This window comes from Trichosurus vulpecula, chromosome 7 (genome assembly GCF_011100635.1).
Source record: "Trichosurus vulpecula isolate mTriVul1 chromosome 7, mTriVul1.pri, whole genome shotgun sequence".
In the NCBI taxonomy this organism is placed as follows: domain Eukaryota; kingdom Metazoa; phylum Chordata; class Mammalia; order Diprotodontia; family Phalangeridae; genus Trichosurus; species Trichosurus vulpecula.
The window spans coordinates 252,209,269-252,230,882 of NC_050579.1; the positions used below are offsets into that span (position 1 = coordinate 252,209,269).

Consider the following 21,614-nt stretch of genomic DNA (forward strand, 5'->3'; position numbering starts at 1 on the left):
ATAATGGTCACAACCCATTTTGGCAAAATTTTGGCATAAAATCTGCAACAATTATGCAGTGAAATACGGTACTTTTAATTGTACTACGATCAGTAAAGAGTATGTTTAATTTAACCTACTTTTCTGCATTTGTTTGTGAAGTTTTTCTGCCCTAACTACATGGTCAGTTTTTACAAAGGCACCATACATGGCTGAAAAACACGTATACTCTTTTCTGTTTCCAATCAATAATTACCAGAAATCTATTAAATTTCATTCAGGTATTTAATTTTTTTCTTATTTACCATCTTGCCATTTTTCTCTAAGTCTGAAAAGGCCATATTGAGGTCCTCCTATTATACCCTTACTATTGCTACCTGCAATGTGATTAGCTTTTCCTTTAAGTATTTACATACCATGCATTCAGTGCAGATATGTTAAGTATGGATATTTATTATCTATGGTGTACTCCTAGAACTTAAGCAAAATAGAGCTTCTGTGTTTATCTCTTTTAATTGGGTACATTTTTATTGTTGCCTTGTCTGAGATCATGCTTGCTACCTCTGCTTTTTAAAATTCACATGATTTTGCTCCATTCCCTTATTTTAACCTCATGTGAATCTTTATGTTTCAAGTGTATTGCTAGCAAACAGCATATTGTTAGATTCTGTTTTCTAATTCATTCAGCTATCTTTGTATTATGGTTAAGTTCAACCCATTCATGTTCACATTTATGACTATCATTTTAAAATTTCTCTCCATCCTATCTTGTACTTTTTCCTTTCCCCCCGCCCCACCCTTCTTTTCAAAGAAGGTGGTGAAGAGTGTGCTCTTTTTAATGATCTATTAAATTAGCAATCTATAATAACTGAAGCATTCTATTTCTGCTCTGCGTCCCCTTCTTTGCCCCATCACAGGTTTTTACTTTTTTCTTTCAATCCTTCCTTCATGCTGACATTACTATTTATTTTTCTTACGACTACTCTCTCACCAGTCCTACCCTCCCTCTTAAACATCATTCTCTTCTCTTCTCTTATCTCTCTCTCCCCCTCTGCCTATTTTCCCTACTGAGTTTAACGTATTTCTACATCAAACTCTTTGTGAATGTTTGTACTTGTGTGAGTGTGATCAACCTTCCTTTGTCTGATTCAGATCGAACGTTCATGTAATGCACATTCTCCCCATGCCTTATCCCATATTTATGTTATTCATTTCACACACCCCTAGTATGTGAAACAGTAAATTCCTTCCCCTTCCTCTTTTCTTCTAACATATTCCATTTTTCCTCCACTTTCTTCTCTTAAGACCATCAAAACAGAACAAAATCACCCCCGGCCCATTTGCACTTAACTTAACTCTATGACCCTTGAAGACATTTACATTCTAAAAGGAAACTTCTTTCTTCTCCCTCTATTAAAATGTAGGCACTTCATCACTGTAAAGATACATGGGGAAATCCTAAGTGTCAGCACAGTCAGAGTGTAATGCTGAGCCTTGTTCTGGGAAAACTACCTTCCTGATCATGGTACCTCACTGGCCAGGTAAATACAGTGTGTGCTCCAGAGAACAAACATTAAACACTACCAGGAAGTAAAACAATAACCTCTAGAAGCTGTATGAAGCTGCCCTACACAAGGTGCAAAGGAACCAACCTAGGAAACTAAGTACAAATATACCCACCCACTCACCCCTAAGCCAATGAGAAACTTCTGCTCACTCCCTGACACCATGCAGCGGTAGTCCAGAACAGAGCGAATCTTATCCAGGGTTTTGGAGTTAAGTGGAGTAGGCTTATAGCTGAAGATATCAATGTCAGTGCCCTAAAGCAGAATTGAGAGAAAGGTCAGTTAACCTAGGATGAGCCACCTCACTCAGAACCCTGAACACCGTTCCCCCTGCACCTTCCCCTGACCAAACCACACACTGAATGGGATATATTTCAATTTGTCTGCAGTATTCCTTTAGGGCCTATTATAAGAGGTTGAGAAAGAAAAGAACAGAGTCCCCAAGTGCATGCAGATCAATTCACAGAAACTATAAGGAAATGTCACTAGAATATAAAAGTCACCCCTTCAATAAAACCAAAGGGAAGAATTTTTCCAGCTGTTTTTTGAGAACAGTTAAGGCCTCTCCCCTTCCTGCTCAGTTTAACAGAGAAGGTCAATCCTTTTAGGGTTTCCATGAGGTCCATTTGTCACACATTCCCACGGAACAAGGGCTACTACACTCTCAGCAATTCAAACAAAACTCAGGAAAAGCACAGGATTGGGAAAGGTCAGGGACAAAGAATTGCTAGTACCAGTCAACTAGGAATGAGACTAAGAGCCTGGGGATTACTGGGAGAACTGTCTGGTGAACCAGGGCCAGGCCAATAAGCCTAATTTTTGCTAGCACTTGCAGAGGAGGGAGCTGTCTCTGTTCCTCTGCCTCATTCCTTCATCTACAAAGCAGAATCCACTTTCCACAGAGATGTTTGGAGGAGTCTGTAATGGTGAATCCCACAGGAGCCAAGTAAGCCAGAAAGCAGTAATAATCACTGCGCTCAGGAGAATGGTGATAATTAACATGGCTGCATCTAGAGATGAGCCGTCAGCCTGTGTGACAGCTTCCCTGGGGATGCTGGGGAGGTGCCAGTGCTAAAGCTTTTACAGTGGGGTGTGACAGAATCAAGCCCCTGGGGGTAGGGTGGGGGTGGGGGAGAGTCATACTGGACTATCTCAAGGATTTCCCCCACTTCTCATCTCCATGACCTCAACCTTCTCCCAGATACTAGACACCCCACTCACCTTTATCAATTCAAAGAACTTAGACTTTGGATCTGAAGAAGAGAGAGCAACTCTGGCTTGATCTGGAATCTGAAGGAAGATAGACAATTTTGGTTTGGGGAATCACTGGCTGTCCTATCTCCTCCTGCGTATATCTGGGTGACCAGAATGGCAGGGAGGAGCTGAAAACATTGCCATGTGGAACCAAGGTGAAGGGATTGAACAGGAATCTAGATACAAATTACCACTGCCCCTTGGGGTTAGCATACTCTTGGTGTCACCTGTTTCCTCTAGTAATCTTTGAGACCAGTCAGTGTGGCTACACAGAAAAATCAATAACAAAACTCTGCTTCAGCTTCCCACCACCCCTTGACTAACAACTTCCAGATTTGGCCACAGGGAAGCACTTAAGTAAGGGAGCTGAGAGGGAAAGCCCAGAAGACAGTGCCCAAGTGAATGGCCAGTAGGGTTCACTAAGGGCTGACCAGTCCCATTCAGCCATCAGCCTGGTCCTTGATGGATGGGGAAGCAATCAGGGAAGCATTAAGGCACAAAATACTTACTACCTACCCTCCTTTAGGGCAGTCCAGGAAGCAGCCTGCTGGGCTCTGACCTAGATAGATATACTCACCCCCCAGAGCTGAAGGCATCCTTTTCGGATTTCCGCCTGGCGTGGTTCACTAAGAGTCCTGTGGGAAAAGGCAACAACTGATTAACACACCAACGGTGCTCAAAAGCCTTATCCTATGTGTATAACTGGCCCAGGGGAAAGGCAGGCCTAGGCCTGCTTGAGTGAGCATGCGCGCGCACTCGAGTGCGCACGCACACACAAACACACACTCACTCACTCTTCCACCATTAGCCTAGGATGCCCATGACACTTCTCTGGGGCTCTCTCATGAAATTAGAGGTTAGCTATCCAGAGAGACCTATTACCAGGCTGAAAAGGGGGAAGGAAGTTACAGGCTTGCTTACCTTCCTGTCCTGCTGAGAGTTTACCCAAACACCTTCTTTCCATGTCCCCATTAGCACATTTAATTTTTCTCTATTCTAATCAAACCCACACTGATTTCCTTTTACTGGCAGGAATCACCAGGCTTCTCTAAGTAAAAAAAGCTATGAAAATGGATCAAAACTCACTTCCTCCAGGAAGTCTTTCTATACTAATTTTACTTCATTGATCACTTTTTATACCCTATGTTCCCCTGGCACTCACATATTTAATTTGGGAAGGTTCACATCTTATTTATCGCTGTACCTCCCCCAGTGCCTAACATAGTGCTATGAACCTCACAGGCAACTGATGCGCACTGAATAAACAAGTGGGTATCATACTGCACTTGTTAGCACACTGCTTTATTGCTGTCCTCGTGGCATTTATCATGTGTTAGCTTTATCCCTTAAATAGACTGTAATTTCAGTCTTCGAGGGTAGGGGCCATGTCATATATTCCTTTGATTTCTCTCTCAGATCAGCAGTGTTGTGCACACTCAACAAGGTGCTTAGCAGATGTTGACTTGAATTAAAAGGTGTTGCAGGTGAAATAGTCCCAGGAATCTTGCTAAACTGCTGCCCCTGGTAGACACAACCCCTTTCCATCCAGGAGGGAAACACTCACGAGTCTTGGACAAAGGCATAAATTTTGGCCAGGGCTTTGATCTGTGAGCTGCAGTGGCTGAAAGACAAAAAACAACTTGGCTTTAGGAGAATTCATGAAAACAAAGACAAAAAGTCAGTGGCTTGTGGAGCTGGAAATGGGAAGAAAGACAAAAGGACCTTTACTATCAGGCATCCTACCATCTTCTCATGTGCTTTTTTGATTGGGCTTAAAAGTCATTTATTACAATGTGGCTAAAGAATACGAGGCCATTTCTACCATAACCACCTCATGGTCATTCTAGATTGGAAGTGGTATAGCCAAGAGAAAAATGTACCAAGTTAGACAGGAGAAAACATATTCTAGTTTAGGCTTGCCCACTAAGTAGCTGAGTTACCTTGAAAAAATTACTTAACCTCCCTGGGCTTTATTTGCTTCATGTCATGACGGGATATTAACCTCTGTCCTATCGTACCTCCCGTGGCATCAATGAAATAATTCACGTGAAGGCACTTTGAAAAAGTTAGAAGCCTACAAATAGAAGGCTCTTTTTTTATTGGATGGGCTGAATAAAGCAAGATGAAGACTGACAGTGGGTTAGGGAAAGAGATTCTCCCCTCTCAACCCCCACTAGGAGTCTTTCCAAACATTCCCCAACTAGTTTAAACTTCTCCAGGCAACCTACAAGTCCAGATTTTACCAAGGGCCTTTCAGATGCCTGCTGGTATGTCTTGTAAGTTTTCCAACAGAAACAGGGACAGGAACTAGACCTATTTCATCAGTACAGGAGATTTTCAGGTGAGAAAACACTCTTCTGATCAATGCAGCTTATAGGCTCAGAGCAGGGATTCTTAACAGGGTGTGAGTGTGTTATGTACCCCTTTGGTGTTCTGGAGAAGCCTATGGTCCCCTTCCCAGAATGTTTTTGAAAAGCATAAAATACATAGTATTGCAAAGGAAATGGATTATGTTGAAATGCAGTTACCAAAAAGACCCTTTTTTAAGTTCACAGACCCTAGACGAGGGAAGCTTCAGCTGAAACTCAACACAACAGTAGGTTAAGAACCCTTGCTGCCTTGAGGAGTGGAGAAGGTAAGTGACTTGCCAATGTCACACAGACAGAAAGTGTTAAGAGACGGGGCTTTGAGCCTGTCTTCCTCTTCCTGACTCCTAGGTCAACTCTCTATCCACTATACCATGCTGCCTCTCAAGTTATCAGATAAATCAATTAAATTTGTTCTGTGGCCCACCTGCTTAGGAGAACACTACACAAAAAGCGGAAGACCTATGCCAGTTAAACACTTTTTTAAAAGGCAAGTGATACTGAGAGCTCATAGAATGCCAGCTGTGGATCTGGTCAAGTGGGAAAAACTCTGAAGCTAAAACCTTCTGAAGCAGGCTGAGGCTGGACTAAGGCAGCTCAATGATCCAGGAGAAGGAAGCTTCAGCTGAAACAATGCAATGGCCAGTCACACCCAGAAGCAATGAAAAGGAAATCCTTCTGCCTCTTGGGACTTGAAAGAGAAGGATGAAGCTGTCACGGTCCTACTTTCCTGTACACCACAAATGCTTCTAGAGAGTAGCTTCCTAAGTTGGGGCATTATCCACAGTGATGGCACAGAACAGCAGAAGGGGCAGCACTGGGGGCAGGATAAGAGCCTGAAACAAGAATCTAGGCAGAATAGGGAGGCAGAGAAACCAAAGCACTGAGGGAAGGATTCACAATCTGCTGACCAGGTTTCACATGGGGCAGAGAGCTCAGCAGATTCTGGCTGTCCCCTCACCTCTCATTGGATCGGATCATGTAGTCAGTAAATTCAGGATCTAACTTGATCACGTCCAGGGGGACCACAAGGTTGACGTCCATGTCGCTCTTCCGAAGCTGATTGAGCCTGTTGTTTACCTTGAAGAGGTATTCCCGCACATCATCAACCCCAGACTTCAAGCTTTTGCATACCACGTATCTGTCAGGGGACATTCATTCCTCAGTGAACAAGAGCTTCTCCACCACAGACAGCACAGTTCCCCTCCTAACCCACAGCTGGCACTGATCTTTTCCCAAGGCCATCTCAATGTTGATTTCAAGACATTTACTCTCAACAGTTCAGAAGACTCATGCTTCAGCACTCTTCCTCCTCCACTGATCAACAAACACTTACTAGGGGCCTACAGCATGCAAAGCACTCTGCTAGGTGCAAGAGAGAATGTTAAGTATAAAAAATGCACATTAGTTCCAATTTTTAGTGATGTAACACAGAACTTATCTCACAAAAAACCGTGCAAACCAAGCAGTGTAAGTATTGCTATGCCCACTTTACAGATAAAGAAACTGAGGCTCAAAAAGTTAAGTTACTTGCCCATGGTCACATGACCGATAAATCTTGGAGCCAGGATTTCTATTAAATTATGCTTCATATTACAGACATCTCAGAGCTGGAAGGACTCAGGAGACATCCAACGAGGGAAGTTCCACTGCCCTGGGGCAGGACATTTCATTTTTGCATGGCTTAGTTAGGAAGTTTTTCCTTATATAAACTTATATAAACTTTCCTTATATAATCAGCCTAATTCCTCTTCTGTATGACAGACCTGCAAATACTTGAGGACAGCCAATCATGGCCCAAAGGTGTTCCACGGCCAAATTAGTTTAGGCAATGATGCTGTAAAGATCTCAATGCCCAGTTGGAAAACATTTCACCACCTTTCATTGTCCTATCAGGAAAAGGTACCTTGGGCAATATTATTAGAGAGACAGGCCTATGTAGGGGAGGGGGAGGACTTTACCTCTCTGAGTTGGCAGGCCGGCTGGTGACAGGCTTAAAAAGAGACACACGTTCAAAGCAGGTATACAGCAGATAGATGAGTCCCACGCTGAATGGTGTGAACAAATCAAAGGTTTTACAGACAAAGTGGCCTCCTAGATTAGAGAGAAAGAATCAGTCATAATCAGTGCGTTCTCAAGGGAAGGGGCAGGGAGAAGAAGGGATGTCACAGGGGGTCACTGGAAATGGAGAACAGGGAAAGGCAAGAGGAGACAATTAGGCTGCTTGAGAGGATGTGGATGGACCAGATAAAAGGAAACTCTGTGAAAGGGATTTTCGAAGGTCCCTCTCGCCTCCCTTCCCTGAATTCAACCATGTGTCATCATCTGAACAGACAGGTATTTTTGTACTTGCACCTATGACTGCTATAAAGTGCTCCTTCCACCCTCCCACCCCCAAAACAAGCACCCCTCATTCAGTCCCAACACAAGAGTGACTCTGGAGAGGCCCAAGGTGATGAGACAACTGAGGAAGAAAGTGTTACCTGTGCGGATAACAGACAGCCCTGTGAGAAACTGGCACAGCAACAGTTGCTTACTGAGGATTTCCTGCAGATTTTCTTGCTTCTCCACAGAAAAGCCCTGAAAGGAAAACACAAAATTAAGAACCATGAATGGACAATGAAAACTTAGAATAATGCCACATAAACTATGGCACTTTGTATTTTTTCAAAGTACTCATAATCGCCCTTAGTTTCATAGACACAAAATATCTACTTCACCTCCTTCACAGGAATCGTTAACCCTTCTGAAAGGGAACTTGGACTCCAAGGGTAAATGACTTTGCCCAAACCAGACTCCAGCCCAAGGAGTCCCCAACTTCTAATGCAGTGTTCTTTCCAACACAATGAAAGTCTCAGGGCATACACAGAGCTTCCTTTTACCAGGCAGCAGCCCTTTAAGCTGGAACGGCAGTCCAAGGAGGGAGAGCAGAGAACAGAACTACACTGATGGCCTAGCCAGAAGTGGAGCAAGCATGGCAGGACATGAGACACTACTCCAGGTTCTCCAGCAAAGTCTCACCTAAGACCCAGGCAACAAGTATCCTGGGAATGCTTCTCCACTCAGGACCACTCAACAGTCCCTGTATAGGTGACTCAAAAGATTCCTAAGCATAGTTATGAAAAAAAAGTCACTAACAGAACAATAAACAATAGCTTCTCTATGCCATAGTGCTTCCTTTCCCAGGGATCCATTTCCCACTTTATTCTAACTGGCTCACTTGCTGGTCTGAGTCTTGGTCACTAAATGTCCTTAATATCTCAAAGTCGTATCCTTCTTCCTGGGCTCTGTGAAGGGAATATAGACCTAGCCTTATGAAAGCACAGAGGGAGCTGGTCTCTTCCAAACCTCAGTAAGAATCATGCCAGGCAAGGCTGGCTCAGCTCATCTGGGCTAAGAGCCAGGAGAGACAGAGCCAAAAATATGTAGGACCTTCCCAATTTGAAGATGTGCATGAAAGTAGAACTAAAAAGAGTGATGAGTACCTAACAATCCTCTCATACCTACATAGAAAATTGGTCCTTCAGTTTGTGGCTCCTACCACCATGCGTAGTATCAGTCCCATATCTAGTCAGATCAAAGCCAGTTTCCTAACTTCTCAATGTTCCTCAGGTTAGTCTTATCTGCCAACCACAGGAATAAAGGAACTGAGACTAGCATCCTTCAGTCCTGGCCCAGTACAAATGTTGATTCACCTCAAGCAAAGATTCTTTGGAGGCTGAATTAGCAGTGACTGAATCTTTTTGCCTAAGAAAACTACAATGGATTTCTCTCTCTTCCTTAAAGAGCTGCCCTGGAAACAGGGTTCCTGAGCAATTCACCACAGTTCAACTACTCGTAGATTCCCACTACAGAATCACCTCTATACCACTACTGTCTTCCTCTCCCAGCAATAAGTGGGGAGGGCTGAAGAGGGGGTGTTAAGTGGATCTCGGCTTGTCAATCTGTCAAACAGTTCTGAGACCAGCTAAATCTGGATAGCATATATCCAAAAAGGGCTGTCAGATGTACTGAAATTGACAAATGATTTATGACTTTTCCCTGTTTGGTTTCTGGCTGGTTTATTTTAGTTATATTTATTCCTTAACCTGCCATGTCTCAGGGCCAAACAAGAAGAGAGTCAAATACACCAACTTACTCCAAGGGAAACCAGTGCAACCCTCCCCTCAGCCTTGACCATGGATGGCCTTCACAAAATCATGTATACATAGCTAAATAGCATTACCTTCCCACTCCCTCTCCCCCCTTTTCCCCCCACCCCACCCTCACCCACCCCTTAGCTACAACTAAGAGACCAACACCCATCCTAAACGAGGGCTTCGGTTAGAAGACTCTCTACTGAGAATGCAGCCCATAGAAGCATTGTGGCAAGAGGTCAGCTTCTTACAGTGAGGTATCACCTACCCCATCAGCCATCATAAAGTGCACACCCTTTCGATCGGTGTTATCCAGAACAAAATTCCGAAAAGCTGTGATGTTCTCTGGTCGAGTAATATCTCCATCTCCATCAATCCCGCCCTCACCTAGTAAGACATGATGTGGTTAGTCCACCTACCAAGTGCTTTCCTAGAGAGTAAGAAGCTCTTTTGGGCAGTGCCCTAAAGGTACGTAGGCATCCTTTATTCCCTTGGGGAGGGAATTCCTATAGGAGGAAGTTCAACACAAAGATAGAGCTATCAATCCATGGGATGGATAGGATACTTCATTTAAGAGCCATTAAAAATGAGTTTTCAATGAAACAGAAGGTACTTCTTAAGGCAACAGGGTACTCTCTTTTATAATCTTAACCTCATTTTCAAAGCAGTAACATTTAAATTTAAATCTTTTCCCTAAATTTATGTTTGTTTCACTTCCCTCCCCTTGTGTAAAGGGCAGGGGGCAGGAGAGCTGTGGGTATGGAATGCTGCATACACTATCAAGAACAATGAGTTAGTTGATTTTGCTTAATTTGTCGTTCTTGTTCTTGCTAGGTAGGTGAGGTGCACATTTCAGAGATGACTGTGATACAAAAAATAAAGGTACCAATGAAATCTGAAAAGTGATATTTCTTTCCAGACTTATTTGCTGGTTTAAGAGAAGGTTTCTCTTCCTTTACTACTACTAAATATTGGGTAGGAAGAGGGTTGGACAGATATGGTGGCAAGCCCAGAACAATCAGGATAGATGGGTGCAGGAAGCGGGCTATCCATCACCAAATATATTCCACCCTCAGAGGTGGTGAAATAGGATCTGTATTTCTTAATAACATGGCCATCATTCAGCAAAGGATTATATGGTTTCATTACTTTCTGTCTCTATAAGCAAAGAGTTCCCTCTGAAAGGGGAGAATGAATAACTTTGACAAGAGTTTGCCATGATTGGTGTTTAAACTATATGCAGCTAGACTGAAGTAGAGAAACCAGACAGAGAAGGAAATAAGCATGTGCTGGTATAGTGAGTTGCTGAATTCAATTCTAGTCTCAGACACTTAGTAGCTGTGTGAACCTGGGCAAGTCACTTAACTTCTATCTGCCTTAGTTTCCTCATCTGTTGTTTCAAGGATCAAATGGCATATTTGTAAAGTGCTTTGCAAACCTTACAGCATTATAGAAATGTTATTATTATCATCATTAATTAATTAATTACGTGACCCTAAGGCAAACAGAGCCAAACAAGACCGACACAACTGCCAGGATAGTGTTTCACTTTTACAACAAGATAATTCCCCTTTCCATAATGCATACCATAGTAGGGTTCGAAGAGTTCACTGGAAGCTGCATAGAAATCCTCCAGCTTGAAGTCATTCGGCCCTTTCAAGGTCATTCCAAAGCCCTTTGCATGCCACTTCTTCCTCCAAAGGACATATTCAGAGAAGCCGCCAGGGCCTGCACATACATCAGCAAAGTACAAAAGCTCTGGACCCCGGTCTTTCAACAGGGGGTTCTATAAAAGGAGGATGGGAGAAAAGATGAGAGAGGAGAGGAGAGGAGTTCAGTGAGGATTATTTAAAGGGAAAGAAGGGAAGAATTGTTTTCTTGCTAGATAAACAAGCAGAATTTGGTCCCAGGACCACTGCACCGAGCACATAATCTCTGCAAGGTCCTCTCCCACTAATGGTATAGATTTCCAGCCATAGGCAGGAGATGCTTCCTCTTCAAGCCAGCTTCTCAAGCCTTTTCTATGACTACTAGATCAAACTCCCTAAGAAAAATTATAATGCAATCTGTCATTCCTAGAATTTGGCCTTTTTTTCTTTTCAAAGCTTTTCCCCCCATGTTATTTCACTGTATCTTCACAAGTACTCCATGAAAAACACATTTATTCCTGGAGAAAATGAAGCACAGAGAGAGTAAATGAGTTATTCGAGGTCAGCCAGACAGTTAACAGGAGACGTCTAAAACCCAAACTTCCTGAATCCTGGCCTTTAATTTTTCCATTAAAATAGAAACAAGCAACTAAAGCAGTAGTCACTGGTACTCTCCTCTCTCACAACCACTGTATCTTCTCTCTTCCACTTCTTCCTTCCTCTTGCTCCCATTCCCTCCATCACCTTCCGTTTGCCCTTCTTTTTCCTTCTCCCTTTTTCCCTACTTTTACCAAGTCCATTGCCAAGAGCACCCAGGAGCACTGCTCCATCCTGCAGGACAAGTCAGGCCTAAGCCCTAGATCAGACCATGCAGCCTCTGTTGATGATGCTCCTTTAAAAGAGTGGCAGAAATGTTCTTGTTGGTCACTAGGGCTTTAACAAACACAATGATCGACGTGTCTACCAGGTTAAGGTTTGTAAAGTGCTTTAAGCACACTGGTCCTCTACAAGGCAACCCTGTGAGGCTTAGCTACAGCTATTCCTATTCCCATTTTACAGAAAAGGACACTGAGACTGAGGGCAATTAAATGACTTTCTCAGGTTCACACAACTATTCTCTCTGATGAGCAAAGCAGGAAAAATGTTATCACTGTCTTGATGACTGGAAAATGCTGAGACTGTTATATATTCTGAAGACTATGGAAGAGGTTTCTGTGGAGTACAGTAAAAATGAGAGAGAAGTCCTAACTATCTGCGATCTTTCCAGAGCGCTCTGCCAAAAAGCAAAGGAATGGGGATAATTCATACCCTTGTGCTGGGAGAATGAGCATTCAGAGCTCTAACACATTTCTAATTGGAAGTCAAATGGCTTTCAAAGCATAGTTAAAACAAAGGAGACAGCTGATAATTTCCAAAATGTAATCCCTTTGGAGGGTGGGGGTACAAGAAGGGAACCCTAGTGATGGAAGTCAGGTTTTCCCAAGGTGATGAGGGAACTTCTAGATAAGGGGTTTCTGAATGACAGCAGGTGCTAACGAAGAATAGGCTTCAAATGCCTGTTAAAGTTTCCTTGGAAAAATCCCACCCTGCGTCTTAGGCAGGCAGCGGCACATGAATTCTGAGGATTCCCACCTTCCCTTCCTGAAATCCCATCAGTACCCCTGTACTCTGTTCAGTCTATATTCACTGGCACTTATTTGCACAAATGAAAAAGATTTAATAGCATTTACAAAGTAATGCACTTCCTATGTAAGAGCTCGTTAGCTGGGGTAGCAAGAGCACAGTGCTAATGATGCCATGGTCACAGATTTAAGATCTATATGACCAGTTGGTTTTGAAAAGAACAAGCCCAGGCAACTACGTGGTGCAGTGAATACAGCACCGGTCCTGGAGTCAGGAGGACCTGAGTTCAAATCTGGCCTCAGACACTTGACACACTTACTAGCTGTGTGACCTTGAGCAAGTCACTTAACCCCAATTGCCCTGCCTTCCCCCCTCCAAAAAAAGAAGAAAAGAACAAGCCAGTTTTCTTCTGCCACTGACTCAGCCTAACAAATCTGATGCACTGGTCACAAAGAAGAGTGGATGCATATGGATGTACCAATGAAGACAATCACCACCTCTAGAAAGAAAATTCAATTCAGTCTAAGGTCCCGAGATTTCTACATATGTGACTTATTTATGAGAGGGCAAGACCTTCAACTCTCACTTGACCAGACTTAGTTCACGCTTCTTAAGTTTAGTTCCCTATGCACAAGGCCAACATCCAATATTTCTAAAAAATGTTTTGTTGATTTATTTTGTTGTTTACAGCTAGGAAAACTGCTGACCTTCTCCTCCTCCCTCCCATCCATCCCCACTTCTTTGGGCTACTTATTACAAGACAATATTGGAACAGTACTTTAATCTGAACCCCTGGATCTAATCTGAATGAGAAATTCTTGGCAATATTTCTTTAACTGCCAATTGAGAAACAGTGCCCTTCAAAAACCCTTTATCTTCTAACAACTTCCTTTAAGAAAACTGGGTGAAAGCTCAGGAAGGAGGTGACAGGTAGAAAACTTGGGCTTTCTCCTCATGTCTGGACCAACTCCAGGTAGTAGTCAGCCCACAAAGGAAGGAAGAGTCTTTGATTCCTGAAAATAATGGAGCTAGCTCAGGAGTTTCCCTTTGGTCAGGTGAAAAGAAGCCTCCTTATTTTCCAGGAGTGGTCAAAAAAGGATTTAGTGATCACACCAATATTTTAAATTACTATTACTCTGAGACTATTACCTGTATTCTGAATTGCTGGATCTTAGCTGTGGAATTTTGTCTATCTTTTTGCAGATATTATAAATTTTAATTCCAAAATGTCTTGTGTTAAGAGATTTTCAAATACTCGGATCATCTCTTGATCTCACTCTAAGCAGAAATATTTGGATTTAAATCTAAACGAATAAAAATTATTTCTGGCAGGTGTGTGCCTAAAACACAGGGTACAGAATTTTCTTCCAACCACCACAAATGCTTCCCAGTAATTCCAAAGTATCTCTCTTATATCTATCTGTGTCAAAAACAAAACAAAACAAACGAGATAAACAAAACTGTCTTGATACAGAGGCCATGACTGACAGGGTATATAGGGCATCTCAAAAGTCTTGGTGCTGTTTTAAGCTTAAACCTATAAGACGGCAAATAACGGTTTGTATCTTTTTAACAAAAAGTGTGTTCCGACATCAGTTCTACGGAACCAGTATCAACCACATTTTTTCCCTTTTTTTTTTTTCTTCTGTGTCTCTACTACACAGAGTTTCAAAAAAGTTCAAAGGCTAAGACTCTTTAGGACAGAATTAAAACCTAAAGACCTTAGTTCAGCTTTTTTCCTATCTTACCTCTTCTTATGCTTCAGAGTCAGTGTTTCTTTGTCCTGATGATTTCTCTTCCCAGTTCTCTACCCTCCTAATGAACAGCTAAAATTCCTTGATTTCTTTTGTTTCCTTCAGGTCTCACACTTTATCTTCCTTGTTCTCCACAGTTCTCAATTCTCTAGAGCAGCACTTTCTAGACCCAGGAAACCCTGCAGGAACCCTCAGAATCCCATTCCCCGAATCCTTCAAGGGTCCCTGGGCTTGGATTCTGCAAACCCAACTAGCACAAGGGCAATTCATCCTCCAAGAGGGTTAGTTGTAAGAATGTAGCTTGTTGTTCCTGCTAAAGGGTTCTATTATGCTCTCCAGAAAAAAAAAAAACAACCAGCCTGCTCAGTTTGGTTCTCAACTTGGTCCTGAGGGGACAGTGAAGACTAGAAGACAGAAGAAAACACCTAGCACTCTCTCCTTAAGTAATCAGGAGAAACACCTCTTAAAGGGCAATTTTCTACAGCCATTACCAATCACTGCAAGTCAAGAACCTACCCTGACCCAAAAACACAAACACCTTTCTCTGTATAACTAACATTTCCACCCACAGTACGAGGAGAATTGTCCTAGTGACTTCCTCATTTTCATTTCAGCAAAAGGCAATAAGCAGATAACAGGTGCTGGAGGCATTTATATTTAAAAGCCCAGAATGATGCTGTGCTTGCCCATAAACTTGACAGAATCCTCTGCTATCAGGGGCTTAAGGGAAATCATTTGGAACTCGGAAAACTCAATCAACATTATTCCAATTAAATTTTCTCAAAGCACCAATTCTAAAAGTCTTTTCCTGCTGGCTACTGCAGTTGGGAAATACAGAAATGCCCGGTAGAGGGAAATGACTGTAGGATACTTGGGCCTGCCAACCAGCATGCACACTTGTGAAGCAGTTAGTGAAGTACAAGCTGAAACATGAGAACTCAGAAAGCAAGTCTCTGGCATTCTAACAATCGAAAGATATGTGAAGACAATGGTTAGTTTAGCAGTAGGTTTCAAAAGCCTTTATCTTTGAGGAGTAGGAGGAATTTTTTTAAATTAGCAATTCTGAATGGGTAATAATCCTTTTTATTCAAGGTTGGACCTGCAAATCCAAAGGGAACCACACATATGCATACATATATGTGTGTACAAACATATGAATACACAGGTATATATACACATGTGTATTTATATACATATCTACATACCTATGCATATACACATATTTATTGCCTTTTGCAATGTATGTTTATGTTTGTGTATTTAGGATTTCAAGAAGTCATTTAGTCTCTCTCCCTCCCTTAAGGAGGATATCATTATCTCTGTCTTATATGTCTTATAAGGGGATTAAGGCTCTGAGAAGGTAGGTATTTCCCATAGTCACCTAAGTACTAAGTGTCAAGTGAAGGTGGAGACAAACAGCAGCATCCCTTACTTGCCAGGACGGTGACACCATGATGCTTCTATGACACCATGATGCTTCTGAAAAGCCATTTGGATTTGCTGCCTGACACAAAAAACCTAGGCAAAGACTAACGTAAGATGTTTTCAGATTTCTCACCCTCCACCACTACCATTCACAGCAAGAAAGGACATGAGTTTTTCCCTTTGCCCCCACGGCCTCTCCTAAGGGAACACTGCTCTGCCAATCATGGCTCTCTCACTTTCAGGGGCCTGAGCCTGTATAAACTGCTTCAACTAAGGAATGCTCTTGACCCATGGCTACCTGGCCTGGACTAAATAACTGGTTCTACACAACAGGCAGACAGAGGCCTACACTTGAATGCCTGGATGTAGCTGCTGCCTCAAGCACTTTTTAGTTAACCTCACTTTGAAGTCTAACAGAGAAGTCCAAGGCAGAGCCCATAAGAACCCTTAAATTGCATCATCCTCCCAGATTTTAACAAGTGGCCAGCTTTGAGCCACTTGGTGCCATAGAATCATAAGTAAAGAAAGACTGAGTCTTACCCCCAATGAGTCCTTTGGGTTTGTAAACATACGATCAAATACAAAGTCAATATTGGCCATTTTCATTGCTGCTCTGCAACATAGCAAAAGAGGAAAACTGTAACTTTTCACACTCAAACCATGCTGAAGCTGAGGCTCAGATAAAAAGAAAAGACAGAAAAGGTACAGAGAAAAAAGTGCTCACAAAACCTGTTTAGGAAGAAGACTCCCCGGATCATTTCATAGGGATTGGACCTGGTCCGAGCTCGGCGCATCTCCTCTCCATCCAAGTCATCAAACACACTCTGCCAACAGAAAACCAGAAATACAAAATGAGCATCACACCAATGTCTCAGACACAGGAACCCTCAAAGACCTGAGGATCCTGACTCTCTCTAGAGGCTGGGGTTAGTGCTGTACACAGAAGTCTCTCTTGCTGTTGCTAATTCCCACACCTCATACCTGGCTGCTTCTCCTTACCAAAGGGAAGAGTTAATATTCTAAGGATCATTGGGAGACTGTTAATTAGAAAGGGGGGAAAATGAGATTGATTTTTGGTAATTCATGGCATCCAGAAAAAGAAAAGTTCCACCTTCATCTGAGTCCCATTCCAGAGACAAACAGCCCTAAATGCTGAGGCTTTTTCCAGTCAAGTCCCAGGGAAGGCAGTTCACAGCCAAAAAAAAAACCCCCAAAACAAAAAAAAAACCCAACTCTGTAGAGGGCAGACTAAGCAAAGAGATCTCCCTTTCTCTTTCAACCTTTTTACTTTTCCAATCACTATCACCCAAACCCCACACCTTCTGCCTCTGAAAGTAGCTACCAGATCACTCTAGTGACATAGGAAAATTACCAGAAAAAATAAGCAGGTTAAAAAGTACCTTAGAAAAATGGGAAGGGTTCATTAATATCAATCTGGATTTCTTCTCAGAAAAAAGTCTGTTTAACCTAAGAAAAAAATCTGAGGAATGTATATGCATAAACAATCTCTCCTCAGCCTACCCCCATAAATAGCTCAGAAGCAGCCTGGCAAATCGGAGTTCTTGAATCTACCTCCAGTAGGAAGGCCTTACCTTCCAATTCAACAAGCATGTAAGTACCTACTATGTGCCAGACACTGTACCTTGCACTTCAGGACATTATGCAGAAGCTCTTCCCCGCAAAATTCAGTTTCATCTTCAATTATCATCTTCCTCTGATACAAAAGCATAAGAAAAAAGTAAATAATTATCATACTTAACTAAAATCAGAGATGACTGAGTAAGGTGAGTTGGCTTCCTTAAAAAAAATTATATTGGGGGAATTATAACTATAGTATATACTTTCAATTTTTAAGTCTATAAGAGGTATACTTTTGAAGGAGAGGCTATGTGCTTGGCATGCTAAAGGTTACACTGTGACTTAGTAACATGAGAAGCACATGGGATATGGGGGAAAAACAGAAGACTAGATTGGAGAGAAACAGACAGGAGTCTGACAAGAGGTTCAGACAGAAGATGAATCTTGATTTAGTTTAGTGACAAAAGCTGGACAGAACTCTGGAATTTGGACCAGCACATTCAATAACCTTCCTGCCTTCTCTCTCTGGATGCCTCATATATACGTTTGACAATTTTATCCAGTCCTTATAACATTAAGCTCCTGAGGTTTACATGTACCCTTTCCTGATCCTCCACGCACTTAGTGCCTCCCCCATCCAAATACTTTGTCTTTACTTTGTATACACTTAGCGTTTCCCTTAATAGAAGGTAAGATCCCAGAAGGCATCAACTATCCCATTTGTTGTGTCTTGATATCCTTGGCACCTAGCACAGTGCCTATCACAGCAGTGCCTATCACAGAGCAAGCATTGTGCAGATCAGGGCCACGTTAACTGAATGGGGGTGGGGAAAGAGTAAGATCAAATGAGAAGATATGTGGTGTGGTAACAACTATGTGAGGGTATAGGGAGAGTGAGGGAAGTTAACCACAAAGTCCATAGGGTTTTCATAGATAAGATTAGTCATTCTGAGAGACAATTTTAGCCAGGCCTAGAAGTTGATCAAGTTCTCTGGCAGACATGAAGTTGACAAAGTCCACGTTCCCTTGACCTGCCTCCAAATAAGTTCAGAGAGTCAGGATTCAAGTCACTAATTTGAACTAGGTAGTAACCAGGCACTTCATTCCCTGAGGAGAAAGGACAAAGATCCTAAATCCTTCTGGCTATAGATATAAGATAAGTTTGTCAAACAACTAAAGTACCACATAAATAAGACATTTACTGTTATTAGAGAAAGCAAATAGGAAGAGAGACATTCAAGTTGACTTTCCCAAGAGTTGAAGAAGGGTAAAGAATGGGAAAGACCCAGGGTTAGAGAGCTATGCTAAAACTTGTCCTATTCATTTGTTATTACGAAAAATCTTGTGGTGCAGCTTGCAAGAACAAGAATGTTTAATATATAGCCAAATTAGAACTTGGATAATTGCTTTTTACCTCCTGTAGCTTGATTTCGTTAAAAGGTGTGTTTTCTTAGCACTGTTGAACAATAAAGTGTCTTAGGAAGGTGACTAGAACAAAAGCTGGGAAGGGTCCTTTTTCATTTTCCTCAGTCTACGTGGGTCTGCACATTTGTGCTTCCTAACTTCAAAGTCACTTAACTTCCTTGCTTCAATTCCTCCTTTGATAAAAGGGATACTTCACATACAATTGGGCATCAGGATAAAGTATGTGCAGCAGTCAGCTCATCTATATAACTTTTAGTTTCAAGATATTTAAAAGATACTCATGTTTAAAAGAGATATATGACCCTAAGTGACTATACTCAACATTTTCTTACTTTATACACAGCATAGGTTAAATATTTAACACGTCTTAACATATGCAGTTATCCCACAATGACCTCATATCTCAATGTATTATTAAATAAAAAGAAGTATGTGAAATGTTGTCATATCAGTTCTAGAAGGTTCTACATGAGTATTCTTACTTAATAAAAAAGAAATTTCTAACTGCATTTTCTTCAAAGTTAAATGTTAAAAGAATGCTTTGTATATGTAGTGCCTCCTAATGGCTGAAAAGAGCACACACTGTATTTGTACAAGAGAAGAGAGCATAGCCCATGTCAAGTACACATAAAAAGTTTTTAAAAGTTGTTCTTCAGATATAGGAGAAATAATAAAGAACCTTGTTGGCTTTACAGCAGTATATAATCTCCTAGAGAAATAAAGCAGAAAAGACCATAGAACAGGAAGTCAGAAGATCTGCATTTGAGTACTGGTATGGCTTATTCTTTTTGACCTTGGGTAATTCAATTAAAGGAATATTCATTAATCACAGTTCAAAGAGTAAGGCAAAAGGTCTAAGAACTGGGGAAGGAAGGAGGTATAAAATTAAAAAAAAAAAACAGCCAAGTATGATAAGATGTAGGGCGGGACTGAAGAGGTCAAGAAAGAGAGTAGACCAAGAAAGGAGACTTTGAGGAGAAAGAACACTAAAGATAGGGTGGGTGGGGAAATGAGGGAAAGCTTCTTAGGGGAGGTGTCACCTGAGCTACCACTAAATAAGAATTCTGAAGGTAAGAGGGGCTGTATTCAAGACACCAGAAACAGCTTGTCAGTCAGTCAATAAGCATTTATTAAGTGCCTACTACGTCCCAAGCATTGTGTTAAACTAATGGAAACAGAAGAGAGGTATACAAGTCCCTTAAATCCTCTGAAACTCAGCTTCCTCCTCATAGGTAAAAATGAGAAGGCTGGATTATATGGTCTCTAAGGTACCTTCCAGAGATAACTCTTAAAACCTAAGTCAGAAAGAATAGGAAAGGAGATCCCAATGGAATCCTGTCTTAGATGGCTGTAAGAGACTATAAAGGTCCAACTCCCAGCATCTTCAAAGGACCCACCCAGGGTTATTATCTTAAGGAGGTACTTGGTTGCTGTATACTTAAAATTCTTCAGGGGGGGATTCTACAACCTCCATAGCTAGCCTCTAATTCTCCCACATGCTACCTGGGGGTAAGAACTGTTAACTTTTCAATTACCTGGCAGAAAAGATACTCCGCACAGTCTAAAACACACATGTATGTTTGATAAATTCCATCAGATGATGGCTGAGAAGAGCAGCTTCTGACCAATATGTTAACTGATACAAGGAAAACTATGCCAGGCCTCCCAGGCAAATAAAAGCTATCTGAGAAACTTGGCTCCTGACAATATAGTTAAGCTACTTCCTCTCATAAACTTGTCTAAACTGCTCTGCTGTATAAAATACAGGTGAGATGGAGAAAATTTAGAAGACTAGTATCAAAAATGAAGGGTGTTTTTTGTGCACAACCTCACCTTTCCCACAGTCATCCACTCGCGCATCTCCTGGGTATCAGGAATTTCAGTGGTGCATTCTGGGAACCATGACACCTGTTCACAGACACTTGGCTACAAACAGAGCAAAAATAGATGAGTAAGACTGGCAGTCTTGTAAAGGAATACTTGGCAGAATCCAGGTTCCAGTGTTCTAAATCAAACCAAAAGCAAAAGGCTCTAAAACAGGAAGGGAGAAGAAGAAAATGTGGAATAGAGTTAATAGAATGATAGGATCTTAAGAGTTGGAAGCAACTTTTGACAGTTTTTCAATTCAATTCTCTCATTTCATAGATGAAGATCCTGGAGGCAAGAAAAATAAAGGGACTTGCCCAAGATAACATACATATCAGGATTCAAACCCAGGTCTTCTAACTTTCAATTCTACCATGCCATTAAGCAAGTAAAGAATGAATGAACATAGATCAAAGCTGGGAACCAGTACGTCGTTTAAGTTCCAAGCCCTGAAAAAACCTTCTAGCTCTAAGCTAACCTCTTGGGCCTTGGAATTGCCTTCAAAACCTTAAGCGTTCCTCCACCAGAGATGTGAACAGATCCAGCCATTTTGGAGAGCAATTTGGAACTATGCCCAAAGGGCTATAAAAATGTGCATACCCTTTGATCCTAGGGCTATATCCCAAAGAGATCACACAAGTGGGAAAGGGAGCTGTATGGACAAAAATATTTATGGCTGCTCTTTTTGTGGTGGCAAAAAATTGGAAATTAAAGGGATGCCCCTAAATTGGGGAATGGCTAAACAAGTTGTAGTATATGAATGTAATGGAATACTACTGTGCTACAAGAAATGGGGAAGATACAGACTTCATAATAACCTGGAAAGACCTACATGATCTGATGCTGAGTGAGAGGAGCAGAACCAGGAGAACATTACACACAACCACACACATATCGATTCTGTAATGACTAACTTTGATAGACTTGGCTCTTGTCAGCAATACAAGGCTCAAAGACAGCTCTAAAGGACTCATGATGGAAAAATCTAGCTACA

The 21,614-nt window shown here is 41.8% G+C and overlaps 1 protein-coding gene across 1 annotated transcript in view; it reads right to left on the reverse strand.

Annotated features, from left to right (window-relative positions):
- The window catches only part of CMTR1 (cap methyltransferase 1), a 50,759-nt gene that overhangs the window by 11,334 nt on the left and 17,811 nt on the right, over positions 1 to 21,614 (reverse strand). Inside the window, exons 5-17 of the mRNA XM_036769098.1 lie at positions 20,588 to 20,680; positions 17,394 to 17,465; positions 16,481 to 16,575; positions 16,292 to 16,364; positions 10,888 to 11,086; positions 9,569 to 9,687; positions 7,648 to 7,744; positions 7,126 to 7,258; positions 6,126 to 6,305; positions 4,363 to 4,419; positions 3,376 to 3,433; positions 2,766 to 2,834; positions 1,668 to 1,799 (exon numbers count right to left, since the gene is read on the reverse strand). Coding sequence (XP_036624993.1) covers positions 1,668 to 1,799; positions 2,766 to 2,834; positions 3,376 to 3,433; positions 4,363 to 4,419; positions 6,126 to 6,305; positions 7,126 to 7,258; positions 7,648 to 7,744; positions 9,569 to 9,687; positions 10,888 to 11,086; positions 16,292 to 16,364; positions 16,481 to 16,575; positions 17,394 to 17,465; positions 20,588 to 20,680 — 1,377 coding nt within the window. The remainder of the gene's footprint in view (positions 1 to 1,667; positions 1,800 to 2,765; positions 2,835 to 3,375; positions 3,434 to 4,362; positions 4,420 to 6,125; positions 6,306 to 7,125; positions 7,259 to 7,647; positions 7,745 to 9,568; positions 9,688 to 10,887; positions 11,087 to 16,291; positions 16,365 to 16,480; positions 16,576 to 17,393; positions 17,466 to 20,587; positions 20,681 to 21,614) is intronic.